The sequence below is a fragment of the Lepidochelys kempii genome, chromosome 1 (genome assembly GCF_965140285.1).
Source record: "Lepidochelys kempii isolate rLepKem1 chromosome 1, rLepKem1.hap1, whole genome shotgun sequence".
Taxonomy (NCBI): Eukaryota; Metazoa; Chordata; order Testudines; family Cheloniidae; genus Lepidochelys; species Lepidochelys kempii.
In genome coordinates, this window is record NC_136380.1 from 112,881,015 (window position 1) to 112,907,168 (window position 26,154).

At 41.8% G+C, this 26,154-nt stretch overlaps 2 protein-coding genes across 3 annotated transcripts in view; one reads left to right on the top strand and one right to left on the bottom strand.

The window, feature by feature from the left end:
• Positions 1 to 22,784, bottom strand: part of RASA3 (RAS p21 protein activator 3) — a 266,580-nt gene extending 243,796 nt beyond the window's left edge. The window contains exon 1 of the mRNA XM_073350720.2: positions 22,434 to 22,784. The gene's annotated coding sequence lies outside the window, so the exon portion shown is untranslated. The remainder of the gene's footprint in view (positions 1 to 22,433) is intronic.
• CDC16 (cell division cycle 16) overlaps positions 22,328 to 26,154 on the top strand; it is a 68,038-nt gene continuing 64,211 nt past the window's right edge. For both annotated transcript variants that reach the window (XM_073350735.2, XM_073350741.2), the window contains exon 1: positions 22,328 to 22,539. In XM_073350735.2, the coding sequence (XP_073206836.1) occupies positions 22,492 to 22,539 (48 nt within the window). In that variant the 5' untranslated portion in view covers positions 22,328 to 22,491. The remainder of the gene's footprint in view (positions 22,540 to 26,154) is intronic.

Sequence of the window (26,154 nt, forward strand, 5' to 3'; positions counted from 1 at the left end):
ATCAAGGTGGGCCATTTCCAGCATAAATCCAAGTTTAACCAGAACGTCTTGGGGGGAGGGGGGAGAGGGTAGGAAAAAACAAGGGGAAATAGGCTACCTTGCATAATGACTTAGCCACTCCCAGTCTCTATTTAAGCCTAAATTAATAGTATCCAATTTGCAAATGAATTCCAATTCAGCAGTTTCTCGCTGGAGTCTGGATTTGAAGTTTTTTTGTTTTAAGATAGCGACCTTCATGTCTGTAATTGCGTGACCAGAGAGATTGAAGTGTTCTCCGACTGGTTTATGAATGTTATAATTCTTGACATCTGATTTGTGTCCATTTATTCTTTTACGTAGAGACTGTCCAGTTTGACCAATGTACATGGCAGAGGGGCATTGCTGGCACATGATGGCATATATCACATTGGTGGATGTGCAGGAGAACGAGCCTCTGATAGTGTGGCTGATGTTATTAGGCCCTGTGATGGTGTCCCCTGAATAGATATGTGGGCACAGTTGGCAACGGGCTTTGTTGCAAGGATAGGTTCCTGGGTTAGTGGTTCTGTTGAGTATTTGCTTCAGGTTGGGGGGCTGTCTGTAGGCAAGGACTGGCCTGTCTCCCAAGATTTGTGAGAGTGTTGGGTCATCCTTCAGGATAGGTTGTAGATCCTTAATAATGCATTGGAGGGGTTTTAGTTGGGGGCTGAAGGTGACGGCTAGTGGCGTTCTGTTATTTTCTTTGTTAGGCCTGTCCTGTAGTAGGTGAATTCTGGGAACTCTTCTGGTTCTATCAATCTGTTTCTTCACTTCCGCAGGTGGGTATTGTAGTTGTAAGAAAGCTTGATAGAGATCTTGTAGGTGTTTGTCTCTGTCTGAGGGGTTGGAGCAAATGCGGTTGTATCGCAGAGCTTGCCTGTAGACGATGGATCGTGTGGTGTGGTCAGGGTGAAAGCTGGAGGCATGTAGGTAGGAATAGCGGTCAGTAGGTTTCCGGTATAGGGTGGTGTTTATGTGACCATTGTTTATTAGCACTGTAGTGTCCAGGAAGTGGATCTCTTGTGTGGACTGAACCAGGCTGAGGTTGATGGTGGGATGGAAATTGTTGAAATCATGGTGGAATTCCTCAAGGGCTTCTTTTCCGTGGGTCAACCACATACCACACAACAGAACCACTAACCCAGGAACCTATCCTTGCAACAAAGCCCGTTGCCAACTGTGCCCACATATCTATTCAGGGGACACCATCACAGGGCCTAATAACATCAGCCACACTATCAGAGGCTCGTTCACCTGCACATCCACCAATGTGATATATGCCATCATGTGCCAGCAATGCCCCTCTGCCATGTACATTGGTCAAACTGGACAGTCTCTACGTAAAAGAATAAATGGACACAAATCAGATGTCAAGAATTATAACATTCATAAACCAGTCGGAGAACACTTCAATCTCTCTGGTCACGCAATTACAGACATGAAGGTCACTATCTTACAACAAAAAAACTTCAAATCCAGACTCCAGCGAGAAACTGCTGAATTGGAATTCATTTGCAAATTGGATACTATTAATTTAGGCTTAAATAGAGACTGGGAGTGGCTAAGTCATTATGCAAGGTAGCCTATTTCCCCTTGTTTTTTCCTACCCTCTCCCCCCCCCCCAAGACGTTCTGGTTAAACTTGGATTTATGCTGGAAATGGCCCACCTTGATTATCATACACATTGTAAGGAGAGTGGTCAGTTTGGATGAGCTATTACCAGCAGCAGAGTGAGTTTGTGTGTGGGGGGGCGGTGAGAAGACCTGGATTTGTGCTGGAAATGGCCCACCTTGATTTTCATACACATTGTGGAGAGAGTGGTCGCTTTGGATGGGCTGTTACCAGCAGGAGAGTGAGTTTGTGTGTGTGTGTGTGTGTTGGGGGGGGGAGAAAACCTGGATTTGTGCTGGAAATGGCCAACCTCGATTATCATACACATGCTATCATACACATGAGTGGTCACTTTAGATAAGCTATTACCAGCAGGAGAGTGGGTGGAAGAAGGTATTGTTTCATGGTCTCTGTGTATATAATGTCTTCTGCAATTTCCACAGTATGTATCCCATGAAGTGAGCTGTAGCTCACGAAAGCTTATGCTCAAATAAATTGGTTAGTCTCTAAGGTGCCACAAGTACTCCTTTTCTTTTTGTGGTACAAATGTAACCCTTCTACCAGATGCAGCCAGCAGCAACCAGGGCCAGGTTTAATATCTAGGGGTTCCTTTCCATTGATACAACACAGAACCGGCTCGATCCCTCCCACCCTGTAACTTGGGAAAATTACACACCACCCCTGGAGGCCTCTGAGAGGCAATATTTCCCCACTCGCAAGCTCTGATTCCGAGTGTAGAAAAGAAACTTTTAATAAAAGGAGGGAAGTAACTCAGAGTTAATTTGGGAAAACACCGCAAACAAGGTTCATAAACATAAACCATGAGTAAAAGACCACCCCCCACCCCCAAGTAGGTTGGGCCATGCCCTTTTCCCCTCAGGTTCTTAAGTCCAGCAACCCAAAAGTCACTTTCACATGCCCGACCCTTTTCTGCACCCCACTCACAGTTGCTGTCCTTGGTCAGTGCAAACCCAGAGTTCGGAGGTACATCTGCAGAGTTCACCTCCCACCCTGGTGCAGGGTGAAGAGGCACCTTACTCGCTCTGCTGGCCGCTCACTGGCCACCTGCTCACTGCTCATCACACCTCTCCGGTGCCGCCTGCTGGCCGCTCATTGCGCCTCTATCCACTGCCACCCTGCTGGTCACTCATTCGCCAGCTGACTGTCAGTCACCTTCTGCCTCTCTATTGTGACCTCTGCACATCAGTCTCTCAGTGATTTTCAACTCTTTTGCACACTGGGCAGAAAAACTGCCCTATCTCAAGTGATTTCAGCTCTCAGCAGACAGGGCAGAAACACAGTCCTACCGCAACTGGTTTTAGCTCTGATTAAGCAATTAAAACAACAAGCTTATTTAGCTCTATTCTTTGATTAGTGGAAAAGAACAGGTTAAGCCAGTCTAGAGAGAACTAAGGAGGGCAAAGCCTCCTAACTAGAACTCCTGTCCCTACCCCCTCTGACTTTCACAGGGCTTTGGCAGTCGAGCCCCTGGCTCACCAAGGTCCTCTCTGCTAAGGGTGACCCATCCCCATTTGGAAAAGGTTAAACAGAGTCCTGCTTCCCTGCGTTCCCACAATAATCGCAACATTGATAACAGCATTTCACTACCCCTGCATTCAGTACTAATGTGATACGTGACCCAACACCAGCCAAGTTGATTACAATGAGCAAAACATCTGCTGCATATCTAAGCAAATCTAAACAAAACAGGAGCAAACAGCAGGAGCAAACTGTATTTACATAACCACACCCACAGTCTCTCCCCCTCCCAGCTAGCTGTCAGGAAAGCATTCATTCAGACCCTGCGTAGACAAATAATAGACACCATGGTCACCAGCTAAACTGTACCCATGTGGCATCAGTCATATAACTTGGAAGCTGGGACCATTGCTTCCAGGAAACCCACAAACTCCTAATAGGGTCTGGTCCAAAGCCTACTGAAGTCAAAAGAAAAACTACCATTGGTTTCAATGGACTTTGGATCCTTTCCCAAAAGCCAGAAGACCCTGGTTAGACAGTAGCAGTATTAGGACTTGCTGTATCTTGTATGAGACAGCCACTTAAGGGCAATATAATCACAAACACTTGAACAGGTCTGCTCCAGCTCCAATAGCAAACAACATTACTCACACATGCCAGGACATTGCAATACTCCCAACAGTTAGGCAATGCTTATTCTCAAACATCTTGCATCCACAGGAGTTCATATCCAACAGCTGAGTGCCAATCCATAATGGATCCATTGTTTGTTGTTACATATTTGTTACAGTAAGTATGTGAGATAAGTTCAAGATTGCAAAGTTTGGTTCAGAATTATTTCATTCCTACTTAGATGGTTGATTATATGATTTGAAGAAACATCTAAAAGCTATAATCTAATTAATCCCACATTCCTTTGATACCAGACAAAACAAACTCTGGGGACAAAATTAAAATTAGAAACACAGGAGTTTCTGCACTGGTTGTATTACTCGGTTCATGGAAAAAACTTACATTTTTAAAGTGCAAATGAAACTGCCATAGAGGTTGCAGTTTGCTGAATCACAGTGCTACACAATCCAGGAATTACATGTGTTAAAGTGTATTGAGTCAAGTTCTCTGCTGGCATAATTCCACTGATCTCAGTTTCTTTATGCCAGTAGAGAATCTGGCTCATTTTCAGGAAACAGACAATCACTTCCTGATCACCCTATTTGTTTGTTCTTCTTTCTCTGTTTGCTCTGTCTTTTATAGACTTTGAGCTCTTAGTGGCAGGGGCCTGCCGTCTTGTGGATTCATACTGCACCTAGCAAATTGTAGATACTCCCAGAAACTTATACTAAATAGCAATAGAGAATTTGCAAGATACCATTTTATTGGCAGTTTTATTTGCCCTCCCCACCTTCACTGCACTTCAATGTAACAGAAGCACACAAAGCATTACTGAAATGACAGCTTCATTAGAGAGCCTAAATGGCACAGCTTCTTTCCAGTCTGGGCTAGGCTCCTCCTTAAGCTTTAATTTGAATAGTTTACCATGTGTTAAAATATACACTGTCTTGTCTGTGCTAGACTTTTAGAAGGTGTTAGTTAGCAGGTGTTCTCTAACACATTCTAACACCACGTCTTCAAATCCTAGTTCAGACAAAGTCTTACTGACGGAATTAATAATAAATAAATAACATGCTAAAAGACGAGGTGGCAGAGCCAGACAGACACAGATGATAAAATAATGAGCTAGATTGTATCCTAGTGTAATTACACTGAAGTCAATTGAGTTACATCAAGAGTGAGGTGACCACTATTTGTTTTTTTTCTGATTTTCCGTTTGGATCAGGAAAACTAAGCTAAGTTTACCCAATCCCCATTCCAAAAAAATCAAGTAAAATGGCTTTTGCAATCCCTTGAGGACATGTGGTTGGGCCATCTATGTAAAAGGAATATAGCACCCAAAATTCAACAGTGATAGACTATTTGGAATAACTGCAAATCTACAGATACACCTAAAAAGGTCCATACCCATCTTTGATTGAAAGTTCAGACCCAAACCAAAATTCCAGCAAACCAACGCCAGCACATAAAGCCTGTCTGAACTTGAACCAAGACTGATTTCAACTGTTAGAGGTTTGAGTTGAATGTTCTGCTGAACTGTGTGTGTTTCAGGCTTTGATTTTGTGATTTGGACAGGAGAGTCTATTTTCTTTATGCTGAGTGCAACTAATAACAGGTGTAAAGTGGTGCTGGCTGCCTGTCAGGGCATAATACTTTTATCCTCTGACCTTTCTAGGAGAAGAAGCAAGCTTAGAGTATACACAAACTTTCACATTTTTTCCACAGTATAGGATATTATAGTGATGCAATTAATATTACACAAGTATAATTTTAGTTTTGATCATCTTTTCTGAGAACGATGAACAGTTTCCATGGCCACTAATTACTAGACAAGTACATTTTAAATTCATATTTAGTTTTATCTGACTTGTAGTGAGCTCTCACTATCAAATTTTATGTTGAATTTAGGGTGATCAGATAGCAAGCATGAAAAATAGGGACAGGGTGGAGGTGTGAGGTAATAGGAGCCTATAGAAGACAAAGCCCCAAATATTGGGACTGTCACTATAAAATCAGGACACTTGGTCCCCCTAGTTGAATTCTACAATATCTCTGGCCTGAGTTTGTTATACTTGATCTCCAAATTTCGTTAAGTTAACTTGCGTTATCATTCTCTCTGCAACATACAGGGCCATATTATAACCCCACATGAGAGTTTGGGAACAGAAGTCAACCTTTTAAACTTGGAACTAAAGTTAGGCCGTAAATAAAATATCTGATTTTCAGAATGTAGTTGTTTGAAAATCAAGCACATTTAATGTAGGTGCCTAAATACAGATCTATAAGTGCCTAACTTTAGAAAGTCAAGTTGGAAATTTTGGCCTCAGTTTCTATACATAGCCTTTGTCCTATTGGAGGGGGAGTTTCATTCACACACACGGAGATGGCGGAAGGTACAACCCACTAAATCCAAGAAAATCCTAGTGCCACAAAGACCTTGGAATACAGGGGGCCTAATCCTCTAAGACCTTGCATACAAAACTCCCACTGACTTCAGGATTGAGTGCTTAGAGGGGTAGGGACTTTTGCACGGAGACCCAAGACTGCCACTGTTCCACTGGCTTCCCTCTTCCCCATGCTAAAGGAGCTATGTTCCCATGTAGCACCTGCTGGCAGCAGTTGCCCAAAATAAACCCAAGCAAATGTATGGGGCAGGGGATGTATTTGCAATCATACAATGTTCTAGTCATATAGAGTATAGTCCTTGTTGGTGTGACCAACTGTAACTTGTGGGAAATCCGCTTGCACCCAAAGGGAGAATGCTGTGTCCCACTAATGCTCCCATGGACCTACCCTTTAAACTGTAGAATTCCACCCCTCACCCTGTGGGGCCTGTATGTGAGAACATGCACACATCACCTGGGCCTCCTGTGAAGATTCTCCCCATCTGCACAAACCTAGCCCAGCCACAATCACATTGGCCTCACTAGTTCTCCAAAAGGATGTAGAAAGGAACATTTGTTTACACCATTCCATAAATATGCCTATACCCCCTGGAAATAAGTGGAAATGAAGACTACATCAGGTGGAAAAGCGATTTCATTCGTTACCTGGAATAACTAATATGTTGGCTATATCATAGACACTGGGCAAATAGAATGCATGTTACAAATGGATCTGCAAACGTAAAGGTCACAAAACATATGATAGTAACCAAAAACATAAAGCTAGCTCAGGACGCTACCAAAAGAACAGGTTTATCAAGATCCCCAGAACAATCAGGTTGGCAGTTAATGAAAGATGTAATTCTCAGATTTCATGTCAGGCCATCTGAAATGCCACCCACATCCCTAATACTAGCATTCAGAAATAACAAAATAACCATATTTCATCATAAGGAAAAATGTTTAAAACACTTGTTATTGTCCCCGACAAAACACAGGCCTCAGCGGGTATGTCTACACAGCAAAAACAAAAATCTGGGGCAGCAAGTCTTAGAGTCCCAGTCAGCTGACTTGGGCTCACAGGACTCAAGCCATGGGGCTAAAAATACTAGTGTAGACATTTGGGTTTGGGCTGGAGATCAGGCTTCAAGATCCTTACCCATTGCAGTTTTACAGAGTCTGAGCTCCAGCGTAAGGGTCTACACAGCTATTTTTAGCCCCACAGCTTGAACTCTGTGAGCCTGAGGCATGGTCTACACTACAGAATTAGATCAACGTAATACAGCTTAATTACATCAACCTAACTCTGTAAGCATCTACACTAAACTGTAGCTCCCACAGATGTAACTCATCCACTACACCAGCTTAATAACTCCACCTCCATGAGAGGCGTAGTGTTTAGGTCAACATAGTTAGGTTGACGCAGCGTCAGTATAGACACTGCATTGCTTATGCTGACTGTTGCTGCCTTTCAGAAGCCATCCCACAATGCCCCACACTGACAGTTAAATCAGTGCAAGAGTTCCTGGTGAGGACATGCAATGCCGACACAAGGAGTGTAATGTGGACACCCAAAAGCGATTTAATTACTGCAGTGGCTGTATGTCTAAGTAACTTAGGTCGATTTAATTTTGTAGAGCAGACTTACCTTTTAGTCAGTTGACCCAGGCTCTGGGACTCACTGCCACAGGGTTTGGGGTTTTTGTTTTGTCTGGGTAGAGGCTCCAAATAGGGAAAATGGTCTTTTAGCTGTTGAACACCATCTCTGAAGGAACATTATTTAAATCCAGATTTCACCCATAATGTTTGATTCCTGACGTATTTTTGGCAAATGAGGCACATGGCAGGGAAAGGAGAGGAATACACCAAATTATTTCTGGTTCTCTCATATAATTTAGTTAAGGTGTAGCATATCACAAACACACAGGGAGGTGAGCTTTACTGCATGTTTGACATACCACAAAATGTGGCAGGAATCAAACATTATGGGTGAAATCTGGAGTATTGGGGGACAGCACCAGCACAAGTCCTGTGAATTACAGAAGCCCTATTTGAGGAGATATGTGGGGCTTAAATTGTGGCTAGGCCTTGTGCTGGTCATTGGCAGAGGTGAGAATTTCACCTTTAATACAAATCATTTGATTTTGGGTGTGAGCAACACAACATACTGGGTTTCCTCACCCAACCTGTTTGCCAGGCCACCAGCTCCTCTTCATTCAAAACTCTTCTAAAGCTCACTTCTGCTGTGTCTCCTATAAGCAATGAGTTAATTAACCACATTCAAAAAATTATTTGCTGTAAGGTGTAGTACATTTTGTTGCTTCTTTTAGACTGAGCTTACACCAGGGGTTCTTTGCATCCTTCCACTCTCCTGCACAAGGTCCTGGTGTACCACCACCTTCCCATCCCCTTCTATTTCACGGACTTACTGATACCCCTTTTCCCCAACAACAACCTCCTTCATGCCGGGGTTCTGTGTGTATCCCATTCGCCTCTTACCACAAGCTCTGATTGCTCCTCCTATACCAGGGATTCTGTGTGCGTCTCCATTCCTCCCCTTTCCCTGCAATAGTCTCATTCCCCTCATCTCCCCGTGCCAGCGACTGTGTGTCCCCTCCCCAAGCTCACACTGCTTTTATAGCACAGGTCAGCATCAGTTATAATGCCTGAACTAGAGGTGTTATGAATTCACACTTTGGGGATTTGATGGGTAACAAATGCTAGCTGGTTGTTTCCACAGAGAACTGATAGGGACACCATTAGAGACATTTTAGAGTATGCAGCCTGGCTAACAGGAAAGAGAGAAAGGGGTCCATGCCAGCAGACAGGAGCAGATGTGCAGAGGGGCATCTAAGATCAGGAATAGGATCAAAGAGAAGAATAGGATCAAAGAATAGGAATAGGATCAAAGAGGAGAATCTGTGGGAACTAGTAAGGTTGATTGCTCTCAATTTATACATTGTGACCCACATTTCTGAAGTTCTTGAGCAGTTTTTATTTAGACAGTTTTTATGTTGACTTCACTGATATCAGAACTTTGATTCAAGTACTTTACGAACATTAGTTAATTAAGCCTTACAACAGCTCCATTCACTTAACCACTAAACTCCAGCACACTCTGGGTTGAAATATGCTAATTGTTCAACAGTACACAGCAGGACTATGCAATGGTTTAGATCAGGAAGCCTGAAGTGCTTCCTGCTTGTTATCTCCCTACTTTGTCTGTTCCAAGAGGTATCCTAAATACACACACTCCATGTGATTCCTCATCATCATAATCCTGATACCATTAGAAAACAAAACAAAAACAATAAACAAAACAGCCAGCTTTATGAGGAAAACACATTTACAGAGGAAAAATAAAACCAAAAGAAGACAGCATAAAATCTATTTGAGACCATTTTCTACAAGAGACATTAGACAGTAGATCCCAACAATCACGATATTTCTTTCACAAAATCCACTTAAGTGTTTTGTTTATATGCATATACTCAAACTAGTGTTATTAAGAGTAAAATGCTGGTTTTGCAGGAGCCTCTTTGTCAGGCACTTACCTCAACATAAAAGCCTGTAGCAATAAAAAAAAAACCACAAACAAGTGGCTAATTCAGGGTCTGAACCTGCAAGGTGCTGAGCACCTCAGTTCTTATACAGAAACAAGCTGAGACCCTATTCCACTGATATCAGTGGGAGTTGAGGTTGCTCAGCACACGGCAGGAGATGCTCAGCACTGTACAGACTTGGCTTTTGAGGCATACGTCCCCTACTGCAGCTTCATTTCCCCTCATTATTTCAGCAAGGCACCCACTCTCAGACTTTCAGCTCCCCAGTTGCTAGGTGTTTATCCAAAAATCCTTTCTTTGTCTATTGATCCCTAGGGAATCCAGTTTGAACTAGTTAGTGTGTAGCTCTCTGGGAGGTGCAGGGGCTTCGAAGTGCTGATAACCAAAGGAATTATATTAGCATCCCCCTCCTCTCCGGGAAGTTACTTTAGGGTTGTCACTCACGGATTCCCAAAATACCAGACATTCTGGTACTTGCAGGAATGGTGTGTCCCACCCCACTGGTGTGACCTCACACATAATGTGCATACAAGTTCACATTGGACGGAGGACACTATTTGGAAGATCACACTGCTCTGCCTCCATTGGCATGAACTCACACACACAGTGCATCTGAGGTCACACTGGCAGGAGCAGCGGGAGCGGCATGCTTTTCAAAATGGCATCCCCTGTCTGATACTAGACAAAACCACATATGGTTTTGTCTCAGTACTAGGTGGGGGACAAAGCACCGAAGAAGAGGACTGTCCGGTTTAAAATTGAATGAATGGCCTGCCTAAGTTACATACAATTCCACATGCACAATTGCATTCTTAATACAATGGACCTTCAAAGCTTTAAACCTAATTCAGTAAGGTTTAACATAATTCAGTAAAGTTCATATTGCAGGAAATGGTCAGCCTGCCACAGCTTTTATCCTTGTTGCTACACCTCGGCAATAAGTAATAACTATTTTATCTTGTGTTGTGCGTTCTCTCTTCAGCAGGTCACATCTGACATGAAAAAATTACATTTTGGAGCAACAGTGTGTAGATGCTGGTTTTCTTTTACTTGTTTTTATGCAGATGACAGAATAAGGGAACAGGATGTAAAGAGGTTTCTGTCTCACTTCCTGTAGCATAGCCTTTCTGTCTCCTTTGTTGTAATAGGATTATGCCCAACAACATTCTAAGCAATACAAGTTCTGCATATATGCCTCTTATGTTTTCTTTAACATCATTCTCATAGATCTGCTAAAAGAGGAGTATGAAAATTATAATTAAAAAAGTAAAAGATGGCAAATAGAAATATGCATGGAGCAATTGTGAGCTGGGATCCAATATAATCTATGGAAGATTAAGGCAATGCAAATCAATGCCATACTGCTTATTGACTGGTAACTCTTCTTTTGAGATTTTGTTCCAGATTTTGTCTGCATGTTTGAAATGTAAGTTCTTTATAATACATAGGTCACATATGTATACTTGAAATAAATTATGGAAATGATTAGCTATAATTGGATACCACAGACATGCTCCTGGAATGCAAAAAGGTACAATTAATTTAGACCAAAATGTTAGTAATTAAATAATATACCTTATAATTGGAATCTTCTGTTGCTATATTTCATCTTTCAGAAATCAAAGAAATCCTAAAGCATTAGCAGAATGGCTTTCTCCTAGTCTAATAATGTTAAAAGGATTATTCTACAATAATGGAAGGACATGGAAAATTTATCTACAATAACCTGACAGACCTTGCAACAACAGTCTCATACAAAAATATATTGTATTTGGAACAAAAGTTAAACTGAATTACTTTAACGCAATATAGAATCCATTTCTAAATTTCATAGGGAAAAATCTACAGATATGGAGAAGTACAGATAGTTGTTTTATAGTGCTATGTGTGAAATGTATACATGAACATACAGATCAATACAATGTAACATGCATGGGCCTGTTTGCTGGGTGGGAGTATTTTTATTTATTTCTACATTGCATAGTTGTACTTTCTTGTTACATGTTGTACTGTGGGCCAAAGATTATTTTCCTTATGCGATTATTCATATAAACTAGACAAGCAGGACTGCTCCTGTATGCACCTTTAAGGATTGTGTACGTGTTTTATATTTCATGCATTCTTTTTTGAGAAGAGATTAGTTTTTATGTTCTTAGTTGTTTGATTATAACATGTCCCTTCTGCACAATTAATAAACATTTTATAAATGAAGCCATTTATCAAAAATAGAAGGTAAAACTACTCCTGAATAATGAATAAAAACAATGTCCAAGTCAAGAAAAAATCCCAGTGAAAAAGATAGCACCCTCACTGTTGGGACATTTGGGGTGAAATCCTACTTCAATAGGGCTGGGATTTCATCATGGGTTCCTGCACTCTCAGAAACTATTAAATTATATCTTCTTATGTCAAAGGGCTTCTTGCAGCAGCCTGTGTCAAATGGAATCCTTTCTGCCTACATTTGGGAGAATAACAGAGATTAAGATTATAAATGTCCGTGGCTCTTGCAGGAAGTTTCAGTATTCACTCCTAAAGTCTTATTCAGAAGAGTTCTCCATGGATTATAAATTTCAATCAAGAGTCTAAGTTTATCGCTGATATAACTATTCACCATAATGGGGACACATTAGGAATGAACTTGGCCCAACATGCCTTCTCACTCTGTATTCTCAGACTTGATGACTGCAATCAATGGTTTAGACTTCAGATTATGAAGCTTTGCAAAATTGTATCTATATGATTTTCAGCTATTTTTAGAAACACTTTATTATACATGATCACATAGCCAAGTTGTATTTGGTAAACAGGGGAATGGCTCAGGGGCTTGATAATGAAATATGAAGCTTTTCACCTGTAGGTCTCAGATTCAAATTTGGAGTAGGTCATTAGTGCCTGATAGTCATTGTTATCAGACTACTGTTTGATGGTCTATGTGAAAAGCATTAGAGGTATCCATATCTGGGGGAGCATGGTCTACGTCAGTGGTCACCAACCTCTACGCACAAGATCACTTTTTGAATTTAAGATCAACCCAGGATCTACCCTGCCCCTTCCCCAAGGCCCCGCCCCGCTCATTCCATTCCCCCCTCCCTCCGTTGCTCGCTCTCTCCCACCCTCACTCACTTTCATTGGGCTGGGGCAGGGGGTTGGGATGTAGGAGGGGGTGCAGGCTCTGGGCTGAGGCCGAGGGGTTCAGAGTGTGGGAGGGGGTCCGGGCTGAGCCTGGGGCAGAGGCGCAGGAGTGAGGTGTGCAAGCTCTGGGAGGGAGTTTGGGTGTAGGGGTCATATGGTCACACAGCACCTAATCTCATAGAATCCACTGAACATTTAGTGAGTTTTACTTTTTATTAGTGGTTTATAGATCCAAAATTCTGCAGGGATTGTCACAAATTAGTGTAACATTCTCAACTGGGGGGTGTGCATTGGCTGAGCCTGGAGCAGAGGGTTGGGGTGCAGGAGTGAGGGGTGCAAGCTTTGGGAGGCAGTTTGGGTGTAGGAGGGGGCTCCGGACTGGGGCAGGGGATTGGTGTGCAGGAGGCGCTGCAAGGTGCAGGCTGTGGCCGGGAGGCGCTTACTACAGGCAGCTCCCAGGCAGCAGCGCAGCAGGGCTCAGGCAAGCTGCCTGCCTGCCCTAGCCCCACACCGCTCTGGAAGCATCTACCTTCTGGCACGTCTCTGGGGCCCCTGGAGGTGAGGGGGGCAGTGGGTCTCCGTGCGCTGCCCGTGCCTGCAAGCACCGCCCCGTAGGGACGGTGCTGGGGGTCTGGGTTGCACACAGAGCTGCCTCTGCCCCTCCCCCCCAGGGGCCACAGAGACATGCCAGCAGCTTCCGGAGCAGTGTGGGGCCAGGCAGGCAGCCTGCCTGAGCCCTGCTGCGCCACCATCTTTTAGCGGCCAGAGATCATGATCGACTGACAGAGGATCCAGGATCGACCAGTTGATCGTGATCGACTGGTTGGTGACCACTGGTCTACATAATAACTAACCACCCATACAAAATAGCACCATCAGCAAAAACACCAAGGAGCAAGTAGACATAAGAACAGCCACTACCAGGTCAGATCAATGAATCCCTGTTTTAAATACGAGTTTTGGGTACAGAATACCTCAATCCCTCCTTTTAGTCATTTAGATGTACTTAAAATACACATATCCTCTTGCACCTTTTACATCAGTCTGGTGCCTATGCTGCATATCATTGCTAGCATTTTTATTGACTCAGATTGTGAGACATATGGAAATTCATAATACAGATATACCAATTAGAACCACAGGCTTCCAAAAAAGAGAGACAAATTAAAACAGATATCAGTCAGTGGTGAGTTGTATCTCTCTTTTCCACCTCCAGCTTGTTGACAGTGAATGACCAGATCACAATTAATCCTCCGGTGTAATTTTCCGCTACAAACTAATACTTTGTCTAAGTTTCTAATAATCACTAGTGCCCAGAGAGCCAGCAGGATAAGAAAAACGTGATGTTAATTAATCAACGGATGCAAGACTGGAAAGTGTTCTGAAAACCAGGCAAAACACTGCACAGCAGCTGACAAGCTCTTAAACACTAGAGGGCAGGAGATCATCTTTTAAAATCTCAAATCTGATTCATAGATTCATAGATATTTAGGTCAGAAGGGACCATTATGATCATCTAGTCTGACCTCCTGCACAACACAGGCCACAGAATTTCACCCACCACTCCTACAAAAAAACCCTCACACCTATATCTGTGCTATTGAAGTCCTCAAATCGTTGTTTAAAGACTTCAAGGAGCAGAGAATCCTCCAGCAGGTGACCCGTGCCCCATGCTACAGAGGAAGGCAAAAAACCTCCAGGGCCTCTTCCAATCTGCCCTGGAGGAAAATTCCTTCCCGACCCCAAATATGGCGATTAGCTAAACCCTGAGCATATGGGCAAGATTCCTCAGTCAGATACTACAGAAAATTCTTTCCTGGGTAACTTGGATCTCACCCCATCTAATAGCCCATCACAGGCCATTGGGCCTATTTACCATGAATATTTAATTACCAAAACCATGTTATCCCATCATACCATCTCCTCCATAAACTTATCAAGTTTAATCTTAAAGCCAGATAGATCTTTTGCCCCCACTGCTTCCCTCGGAAGGCTATTCCAAAACTTCACTCCTCTGATGGTTAAAAACCTTCGTCTAATTTCTAGTCTACATTTCCTAGTGGCCAGTTTATATCCATTTGTTCTTGTGTCCACATTGGTACTGAGCTTAAATAATTCCTCTCCCTCTCCGGTATTTATCCCTCTGATATATTTATAGAGAGCAATCATATCTCCCCTCAACCTTCTTTTATTAGGCTAAACAAGCCAAGCTCCCTGAGTCTCCTTTCATAAGACAAGTTTTCCATTCCTCGGATCATCCTAGTAGCCCTTCTCTGTAACTGTTCCAGTTTGAATTCATCCTTCTTAAACATGGGAGACCAGAACTGCACACAGTATTCCAGGTGAGGTCTCACCAGTGCCTTGTATAACAGTACTAAAACCTCTTTATCCCTACTGGAAATACCTCTCCTGATGCATCCCAAGACCGCATTAGCTTTTTTCACAGCCATATCACATTGGTGGCTCATAGTCATCCTATGATCAACCAATACTCCAAGGTCCTTTTCCTCCTCCGTTACTTCTAATTGATGCGTCCCTAGCTTATAACTAAAATTCTTGTTATTAATCCCTAAATGCATGACCTTACACTTCTCACTATTAAATTTCATCCTATTACTATTACTCCAGTTTACAAGGTCATCCAGATCCTCCTGTAGGGTATCCCTATCCTTCTCTAAATTGGAAATACCTCCCAGCTTTGTATCATCCGCAAACTTTATTAGCACACTCCCACTTTTTGTGCCAAGGTCAGTAATAAAAAGATTAAATAAGATTGGTCCCAAAACCGATCCTTGAGGAACTCCACTGGTAACCTCCCTCCAGCCTGACAGTTCAGCTTTCAGTAGGACCCGTTGTAGTCTCCCCTTTAACCAATTCCTTATCCACCTTTCAATTTTCTTATTGATCCCCATCTTTTCCAATTTAACTAATAATTCCCCATGTGGCATGATATCAAATGCCTTCCTGAAATCGAGGTAAATTAGATCCACTGCGTTTCCTTTGTCTAAAAAGTCTGTTACTTCACAATACAATCTCGCTGGTCTGCACTAATGGCGGCAAGCCCCAGTAAATTTCTGAATGCAGTGAAGACAACAAGCAAGCAAGGCTAATGGATCATGAAATATACCTGGTTCATCCATTCTGGCAATGGGAATTGAGTTTTAATTACTTGTGATAATACTTCATCATGGCCTGGTGAATGTTCTGCAGTGTATTTTGTTAGCGTAACAGCGTGTTAGCACAGAATCATGCATTCTGCCTTTCTGAGAAGCAAGTTGGATCAACAGTTCTACAGAGTAGGAAAAATGCCTGTTCAGTCTTGGTAAATGTCAGGATTTTAAGTCCCCAACTTTGGCCTAGATCATTTCTCCAGCCCTAGATCATGTCTATTTAATTAACAAAATATCCTTTTACTAATACTCCCCAATTTTGAACTATATCCTCTTCTCTATAAAAAGAACAGGAGTACTTGTGGCACCTTAAAGACTTACAAATTTATTAGAGCATAAGCTTTCGTGGGCTACAGCCCACTTCATCGGATGCATAGAATGGAACATATAGTAAGAAGATATATGTGTGTGTGTGTGTGTTGCATCCGATGAAGTGAGCTGTAGCTCACAAAAGCTTATGCGCAAATAAATTTGTTAGTCTCTAAGGTGCCACAAGTACTCCTTTTCTTTTTGTGAATACAGACTAACACGGCTGCTACTCTGAAACCAGTAATAATATTACATTGCTAGAGAGGCTAGCTACGTGCAGAAGATTTTGTCGAGCCCTTCCTCACGCTGGTAAGCACTTACTCAGGTACTTCCATTGGCATAAATCACCATCTGGCCTTTAATGACTGATCTGTTATCATTGTTTTTCCTGTTATGTTATAGGACAAATTAAATTTCTACTGCAGAATAGTATAAAATAGGTTTCTTAACAATATTGTTATAACAGTATTAGTATGGTTTAGTCATCAGAAAATTATTATATCATTAGATGTTCTGAAAATAACCCGGTGTTTATTTTCTCTTAGTTTTTACAATTTAATTTATTCATAACTATTTACTATTTGCTTTTGTGAATGTTATTTATATTTTTAAATTAGCCCCCATAAATGCACTTGCCAGTTGACACTTTGACACTCAGGATAGATTGGTCACCTTCACTTTCTGACTCTCATGCATAATACAGCATGCTTATTCCTTGGGTTCAAAGAACTGTAGGAGGATGTTCAAATTTTAACAAACCTGCTTTCAGATTTTTTTTTTAAATAATACAAACATTTCTGTTCAATGTAAGTTTTGTAAACACTCGTTACTCTTTGAACAAATTTAAATTTGGCTCTCCAGCAAGTAAATGGACTGTCCCCAGGAATCTCTCTTTTTCTGTATCCTTTAATTTTAAACAGGAGTCTTCAAACATCATTCAAAACGTAATTCAGTATATTTTCCTTTTTTAAAAAAAATCTTTTTTTTCTTTTACTGATGTGCTTTATTGAAGAATCTTTTGATGTTCTATAAGCTGACAGATTCGCCAGCTGCAGTTCAGTTGCTGAAACTGGCCTTTGGAGTGCCTTATCTCAGGATTTTATTACCCAAAACATCTGAAAATCAACCAAATGTTTCCCAGAAAACACTCAAAAACAAGATGCCCAGTCAGGTTAGATAAGAATAGTGTTACACATGATCTCTTTTATAAAAGTTTCACATTAATCTCCCAAAAGAGAGAACAAGTCAAGGAAGACAAACAGTCCCACAGAGAAAAGGAGGACTTGTGGCACCTTAGAGACTAACCAATTTATTAGAGCATAAGCTTTCGTGAGCTACAGCTCACTTCTTCAGATGCATATCGTGGAAACTGCAGCAGGCTTTATATATACACAGAGAATATGAAACAATACCTATTAAAGCTTATGCTCTAGGACAGTGGGGTGGGAATAGGTATTGTTTCATATTCTCTGTGTATATATAAAGCCTGCTGCAGTTTCCACGATATGCATCTGAAGAAGTGAGCTGTAGCTCACGAAAGCTTATGCTCTAATAAATTGGTTAGTCTCTAAGGTGCCACAAGTCCTCCTTTTCTTTTTGCGAATACAGACTAACACGGCTGTTACTCTGAGTCCCACAGAGCTCACTTTCCTATCACCCAGGTGCTATACTGGGAACTGAATCCCCAAAATAAAAAACAATATTTACATTAATTCCAACATAAATGTATAATCATAGAGGCCAGATTCCCTTCTCCAGATGATGCTGAAGAGTCAGAGCCTAGTCACAGCTGAGAATTTCCTCAGCAGATGGGAGGATTGAGAATGGCTTCGAGCTCAGCCTGAACCAGCATAGTAGTTTCAGCATCCACCACCCTTCCCTTTGGAGGGGGGGTGTCTCAGAATGAGGACAGCAGCCGTCTGCTGGTTCTGAAGTGGCAAATTATATGGTTTCTACAGAGACATACTCAGGTGGTGTAAAAGAACCATTGGGCTGCTGTAACTCATGCCATGGCTGCCACAGAATCAAACAGCTATACCAGCTTCCTGGCACCCTCTTCCTACCCCTGCTTGAACAGAGCAGATGTAAGTAGAGAGAAGAATCTACCCATGTGCATATTAACACATATTTAAACACTGAAATGCTTTATATGCATGGTTTAATTCTTTAATAATGAAACTGAGAAAGTAAATAAAGTGGTATGTAATTAAATAATTTTGAAGAAATTATAGAAAGTAACCCAATCAATGATACCTCATTATCTCATGCGATTATGTGAAAGTTAACAATACTTTGATTTACTGATACAAAATCTGTCTGTTCTTCAAGGACAAATTTTATAAAGTAACTGCAAGAAGAAACGCTTATAAAGACAAAAGCCAACTACATATTTATCTTTTTTAAAGATAGAGTTATTTTTCCCATTTAAAAGTTTTAAAATATATGCAGAGAGATTTTGCTCTCTCTAACTGGTACAGCTATGGGTTTGTTTTGAAAACTATGGTTATGTTTAAAATGTTACAGTGAGTGGCTTCCCCTACCCCCTTTTATAAGTGATAATAAGAAAAAATGGGTATTTACTTTTCAGTTTGTTCTTTCATATTTTTAGATGTATTTTGTATGCTTTTACTTTTTTATGGTTTGATATTAACATTTGGATAGAATAAGAATTCATTTAATGTATTCTGAAACATTTTAGTGATTTTTAAGATTTTTGTTTTTTGAAAGGGTTAGAATGTGAAAGATTTATATCATGTTTAGCTTTAAATATTGACTTAAATTAATTAGGCTTTATTAATAATGTATGATTTAATTATTTATTATGAAGTATAGAAGAAATTACTTAAACTTTGATCTTAAAATTGGGGAATAAATGGATTTTGTGCAAACCTGGATGTCCCAAACATAGACATTTTTAAAATGTACTTTAATTATTCAGGAATTTAAGAATATGAACTATTGACATGTATCTAGCTCTCATGTATTTAAAGTTTCAGGACAGCAGATCCCTGAATTGACAGTATCATTTGAGAATAAATGCCACCTGCCACCAAACTTAATATAGACACACCTTTTCCAGGCAGTTAGTCAAAGTCTTATCAACTTTATTTGTATATGCATATTTGTATATGTATATTAATTATATTATATATATATTATATTATTTATTTGTATATGTATATTCAAAAAATGTGCAGCCAAAACTGTAAGAAATTCCTCAGGCAACTGAACCCAGAAGAGGGCTGATCTATAATGTCATATAAATCAGTGAAAGACAGACATAACAAAGTCCTGATCTCTGCAAAACTTATTGTGTACCTGCCTCAAATTAAAACAGCATGAGTTATGACTTCAGGGCTATATAATCCCTCAGAAACCTGTATAATACCAAAGATATACAACAAATGAGAACAGTCACTTAAATTTATCATGCACAAATGTTGCATTAAAAATAATTAATTTAGAACTTGAGTTATCTAACTTTACTTGCTGAAACATGTTCTGCTCGCATCTAACTCTGAGAATATTTGTGCTTGCAAGAATTTAGTTGCTCCCTTTTCAACAGATTTCACTGGATGTTTCTGTTATGGTGTATGCAGTTCAATGCCTTGGTCTTCCACTTATAACACTTGAATTAACTCCTTCTCTAGGTTTTTCTACACTTTTAATAACCCCCAGATTTTCAATATTATCAATTTATTTTATTTTATTTGTTAGACCAAATGTTTGGGGAAGGGTTTGGAGGATGGATAGACAGAGTTACCAATTGTTTTATCTTAAAATAGTATCCTCCTTCCAGATAACCCAAGCATTGAAAGACATCTGAGAACTTTACTAGTATGCAGTCTGTGCTCTCTGTTTGCATTTCGGTGGCTAGCATATAGATCAAACATTTAATTCATTGCATGTATCATAAATATAAAGGGAAGGGTAAACCCCTTTGAAATCCCTCCTGGCCAGGGGAAAGCTCCTCTCACCTGTAAAGGGTTAAGAAGCTAAAGGTAACCTCGCTGGCACCTGACCAAAATGACCAATGAGGAGACAAGATACTTTCAAAAGCTGGGAGCAGGGAGAGAAACAAAGGGTCTGTGTGTCTGTCTATAGTCTGTCTTTGCGGGGGATAGACCAGGAATGGAGTCTTAGAACTTTTAGTAAGTAATCTAGCTAGGTACGGTTAGATTATGATTTCTTTAAATGGCTGAGAAAAGAACTGTGCTGAGTAGAATAACTATTTCTGTCTGTGTATCTTTTTTGTAACTTAAGGTTTTGCCTAGAGGGGTTCTCTATGTTTTGAATCTAATTACCCTGTAAGGTATCTACCATCCTGATTTTACAGGGGGGATTTCTTTATTTCTATTTACTTCTATTTTTATTAAAAGTCTTCTTGTAAGAAAACTGAATGCTTTTTTCATTGTTCTCAGATCCAAGGGTTTGGGTCTGTGGTCACCTGTGCAAATTGGTGAGGCTTTTTATCCAACATTTCCCAGGAAAGGGGGGGTGCAAGTGTTGGGAGGATTGTTCATTGTTCTTAAGATCCAAGGTCTGGGTCCGTAGTCACCTAGGCAAATTGGTGAGGCTTTTTACCAAACCTTGTCCAGGAAGTGGGGTGCAAGGTTTTGGGAAGTATTTTGGGGGGAAAGACACGTCCAAACAGCTCTTCCCCGGTAACCAGTATTAGTTTGGTGGTGGTAGCGGCCAATCCAAGGACGACAGGTGGAATATTTTGTACCTTGAGGAAGTTTTGACCTAAGCTGGTAAAGATAAGCTTATGAGGTTTTTCATGCAGGTCCCCACATCTGTACCCTAGAGTTCAGAGTGGGGGAGGAACTTTGACAGCATGATTAAGTAGATTTTTGGATGTAGCACAAGTAGTACATCCGCATTTACTATGTATTAAGTCATACTGTTTTTAAAAACACATTGTTGGTCACTTACACTACTATTTTATTCAGAATATGAAACAAGCTTTGCTTTGTATTTCTGCACCTCTTCCTTAGCTACTGTACTATATATTACAAAAAAACAACCCCCCCCCCAAAAAAAACAAACAAACCAACATAGAATTGTACTCCAACATCCAATCTGAAGACTATAATTCTGCCATTAGGGTTTACCAATATTTGCACATCTACAACATTTTACTCTGCAGTCACTACAAGGAAATTTGCATCATGGTCTTACTGTTTTCCAGTCTTGGCCTTAATACTATGACATTCTTTTAAAAAATTATTTTCCCCATCACATTTATGGCACACTTGACCTAATGCCAAGAAAATATTTTACTTCATATTCCTAACCATAGCTAGCCACTTGCTACCTGGACTAACTGCTCTTTCAATGTTGGGTCCCTTGTGAGCCCAAATCTGCCTTTCCAATTTCACTGCCTCTGGACATCCATAATTAGTATTTCAGGTTAAATAATAACAGCACAGGTGGAGCTAGTCTACTCATTAGAACCTAATGCACAGCAGGTAGTAGTGCAAGCGTGCTATGGCTGGGGAAGGATTTCAGCCCTCATTCAGCAGTCCCTAGACCTTTTAAACTGAGTGGTACTTGGCTCAGTGTGGCAGCCCATGCCCGCTCACACCTGGGGGTAACAGAGAGGGAAGAGAGATCCTCTGCTAATAATATCTTGTAAGGTGCTGAGTCGTGCCAACCCCCCCATCAGGCCTTTAAAGAAACAGGATTAAATACATAATAATACCACTTTGGGAGCTTTCTATTTCTCTTCATTTGCTAAGCCTTTAGGATGCCGCGGGTCACGGGTTCCCTGGGGCTCTGGGGACATTCCTTGTAATGAACGGGGAAGCTCTGGCCAAATAACAGGACTCCAGGAGCTGGAGGCTTCACAGAAACATCACAAACTCTGGCAGCGCTGGGTCACAGTCCCCCTTCCTCCCGCGGGCTCTGCCCCAGGAGGAGCTGGACAGCGTAGGGCAGCCCCACTCGCCCGCCCCGCCCCGCTCTAGCGCCACAGCTCGGCTCTGGGCGCGCTCTAGGAACCATCCGCGCGGGGCGGTGTTTCTGTGGGGAGTGACTTCGGGCGTGACACCGGAAGTGGGGACGTTACCGCGCGGCACGCCGAGAGAGGGCGGCCGGCGGAGAGTGCGGGATTCCCGGGCTGCGCGCTTGATGCGTGACAGCGAGACCGTTACCTGAGCCAGCGGCGCGTGCGGAGCATCCTGAGGTCACCCGGCTCGCGCGCGTAGGGAGATGAACCTGGAGCGGCTGAGGAAGCGGGTCCGGCAGTACATAGATCAGGTGAGGTGACAGCAGCCCGCGCAGCCTCTTCCTCCGCTCGGGTCCTGGTCCTAACCCGGCCTTGACGCCCCCTCGCCCTCTGAGTGGCTGCGGGGCCCGCCGCGGGGAGGTGCGCTCCGGCGGGCGGAGCCTGGGGGTGCGTCTCCGCCCCTGTTTCGTCGGGGCCCCTGGCAGCGGAGCGTGGCCCCGCAGGCGGGTGCGAGAGCCGGGAGCGCAACGGTCTGCTCCGGAGGGAGCCCCGGGCCTCACGCGCGTGTTCGTGGGAAGGTCCCGCGTGCGTCGTGTTAAGTAACGTCACGCACCGAGCAGCGCCGGGCCGTTACTGCCGTGTCGGGGGCGAGGAGGGGCCTCGTGCACGGCACGGGGGGGCCCCGCTCCCCCCCGGGCTGGGCAGTGACTGCGGCGTGGTGCGGCGGGACGCTGCCTCGCCTGCCGCAGCAGCCCTGGAAGGGGTGCGGACAACGAGCAGAGAGGGTGGCGGGCCGGTAAATGTTGCCCTGGGGAACTGGATCCTATGGCTGCCTCCGCCACAGCGTTTGTGGGCAAGTGACTTACACCAGCCTTTTCACAGGTGGCCGTTAACAGCCTGTCCCGCTTTCTCTGGGTGCTTGAGACACCTGGGGTCTGATGTGCAGCAGTGCTGCCCACTCACAGCTGCAGCTGAAGTCAATGGGAGGGAGTAGTGCTTGGAACAGATAAAGTGCCATATAATCCGAAGGCCTTTGAAAAATCAGGTCTGATCTGTTTCAAATTGAACAGCGGAATGAGTGGGCAACTAATCTTAGACACTTTGTGCTTCAGTTCGCTGTCTGTAAAATGGGGTCATACGACTCACTTGCTTCACAGGAGTGTTATAAAGATCAGTTAAATCATAGAAAGGTGGGACTGGAAGAATCTCGACAGGTCATCTAGTTCAGTCCCCTGGCTCTGAGGCAGGACTAAATATTACCTAGTAGTCCATTCCTGACAGGTGTTATCTAACCTGCTATTAAAAGTCTCCAGTGATCGAGAGTTATAAATTCTCTAGAAGAGAAGGAGTACTTGTGGCACCTTAGAGACTAACATATTTATATGCTCAAATAAATTTGTTAGTCTCTAAGGTGCCACAAGTACTCCTTTTTGTGAATACAGACTAACACGGCTGCTACTCTGAAACCTATAAATTCTCTAGGTAATTTGTTCTAGTACTTAACTCCTTTCCATTTAGGAAATCTTTCTTAATGTTTAACCTAAATCTCCCTTGCTGCAATTTAATCCCATTACTTCATATCCTGTTCAGTGGTTAAGGAGAGCAATTTATTACCATCCTCTTTACAACAACCTTTTATGCCCTTGAAGACAGTTATCACTTCCCGCTCAGTCTTCTTTTTGCCAGACTAAAGAACCCCACTTTTTAAATTTCCCTTGTTGGTCAAGTTTTCTAGACCTTTAATCATTTTTGTAACTCTCTCTGGATTTTCTTCAAGTTGTCCACATCTTTCCCGAAGTGTGGTACCCAAAAATGGACACTGTACTCCAGTTGAGGTCTTATCAGTGCTAGTAGAGTGGAAGAATTACTTCTTGTGTCTTGCTTACAACACTGCTGTTAATACATCCCAGAGTGATTTTTTTAATTATTATTTTGCAGTAGTTTTATTTTGTTGATGCATTCTTAATTTGTGATCCGCTATCATCCCCAGATCCTTTTTTGGAGTACTTCTTCATAGACAGTCAGTTCTCATTTTGTATTTGTGCTTTGATTATTCCTTCCTAAGTGTAGTACTTTACATTTACCCTTATTGAATTTCATCCTATTTATTTCAGAGCATTCCCCCAGTTTGTCAAGATCATTTTGAATTCTAACCCTGTCCTCCAAAGCACTTGCAACACCTCTGAGTGTGGTATCATATGAGTGTATTCTGTATGGCATTATCCAAATAATTTATAAAGATATTGAATAAAATCAGGACAGATCCCTGTGGATCCACTCAATATGCCCTTCGAATTCTACTGTGATCCATTGATAACTATTCTCTGAATATGGTTTTCCAACCACTTGTTGCACCCACCTTACAGTCGGTTTGTCCAGACTATATTTCCCTAGTTTGCTTAATGAGAAGGTCATGTGAGATACTATCAAGAGCCTTACTAAAGTTGAGATATATCAGCTTTACTGCTCCCCCACATCTACGTGTTGACTGTTAAGTGTCACCTTATCTTCTAGTTTCTTACAAATTGATTATTTGCTCCATTATCTTTCTGAGTACCAAAGTTAAGCTGACTGGTTTACACATTCCCTGGCTTGTCCTTATTCCCCTTTTTATAGATAGATACTATATTTCCCCTCTTCCAGTCCTCTAGGATCTCTCCTGTCCTTCACAAGTTCTCAAAGATAATCACTAATGGCACAGAGATCTCTTCAGCCAATTCCTTAAGTATTCTAGGATGTATTTCCTCAGGCCCTACTGACTTGAAGACCTCTAACTTATCGAGATAATTCGTAACCTGTTCTTTTCCTATTTTAGTCTCAGATCCTACTGTATTTACACTGATGTTCACTGTGTTAGTCATCCAATTACTGCTAACCTTTTAGGTGAAAACTGAAATGAAAAAGGCATTTAAAACTTCAGCCAGTCCCGTATTTTCTGTTATTGCCTTTCCCTTCTGATTGAATAATGGGCCAACCCTGTCCTTGGTCTTCCTCTTGCATCTAATGTATTTGTAAAATGTTTTCTTGTTACCCTCTCTGTCCCTACCTAGTTTAATCTCATTTTGTGATTGGTCTTTCTAATTTGTCCCTACACACTTATGTTGCTTTTAATGTTTGAAGCACTGTAATTCTATGATAGAGGCCATAGAAAAGCCAATGAGGAAATTAGTAATTTTCTTCAGAGAAGGGTTTGAATAGCATACAGTAAATAAGGCTTAGGGCCACGCATTGAACAAGGAGGTGAAAACAGAATATTGCTGCTCATCATGAGCACTGGAAAAAAGCTCACTAGAGTATTTTTTTAATTGCAAATTAAAAAATGTTTTTAATAACCTTGTTTTTAGAGACCGCTTTAAGAAATAGGCTGAAGCAGATAACCCATATGGAAAATCTTGGCCCAAATGGTTAAAGTTTGATGAAGTTGTAAGCAATTGAAATCAGGACCTTTTAGTGGGATGTGTTGGATAACCTTAATAATAGGCTCTGCTATTAGCCCTGCCTATATCTGACATTTATATAGCATCTTTCTTCTTGAAAGTTCTTAAAGCACTTTATACCCTTTAGCCTTAGAGATTTCATGCAGTCCCTTCCAAGATGGAGGGCCACAACAAATGGTATAGGACATGCAGTCTGAAAAAATTCCCATACATTGTGAATATTGCTTCATTCAGATCCCAAATTCTTGTTTAGTTACTGACAACACCATTAGTGCAGAGTTAAGATTACCTGGTTGTATCTTGTGCTCTTCCAAAACATCAAATTCAGAAAAACTCAAACTTCTGAAAACCAGGAAATAAAGAGTTAAGGTACATGCCCACTCAACCTTAACTCTGACCCCTGGACCAGCAGTAGCCACTGAGAATTATCTGTGTGCAGTGCAGCTGCATTTACTGTGTTAAGTGCAGCTGTATTAAATATTGGGTGGA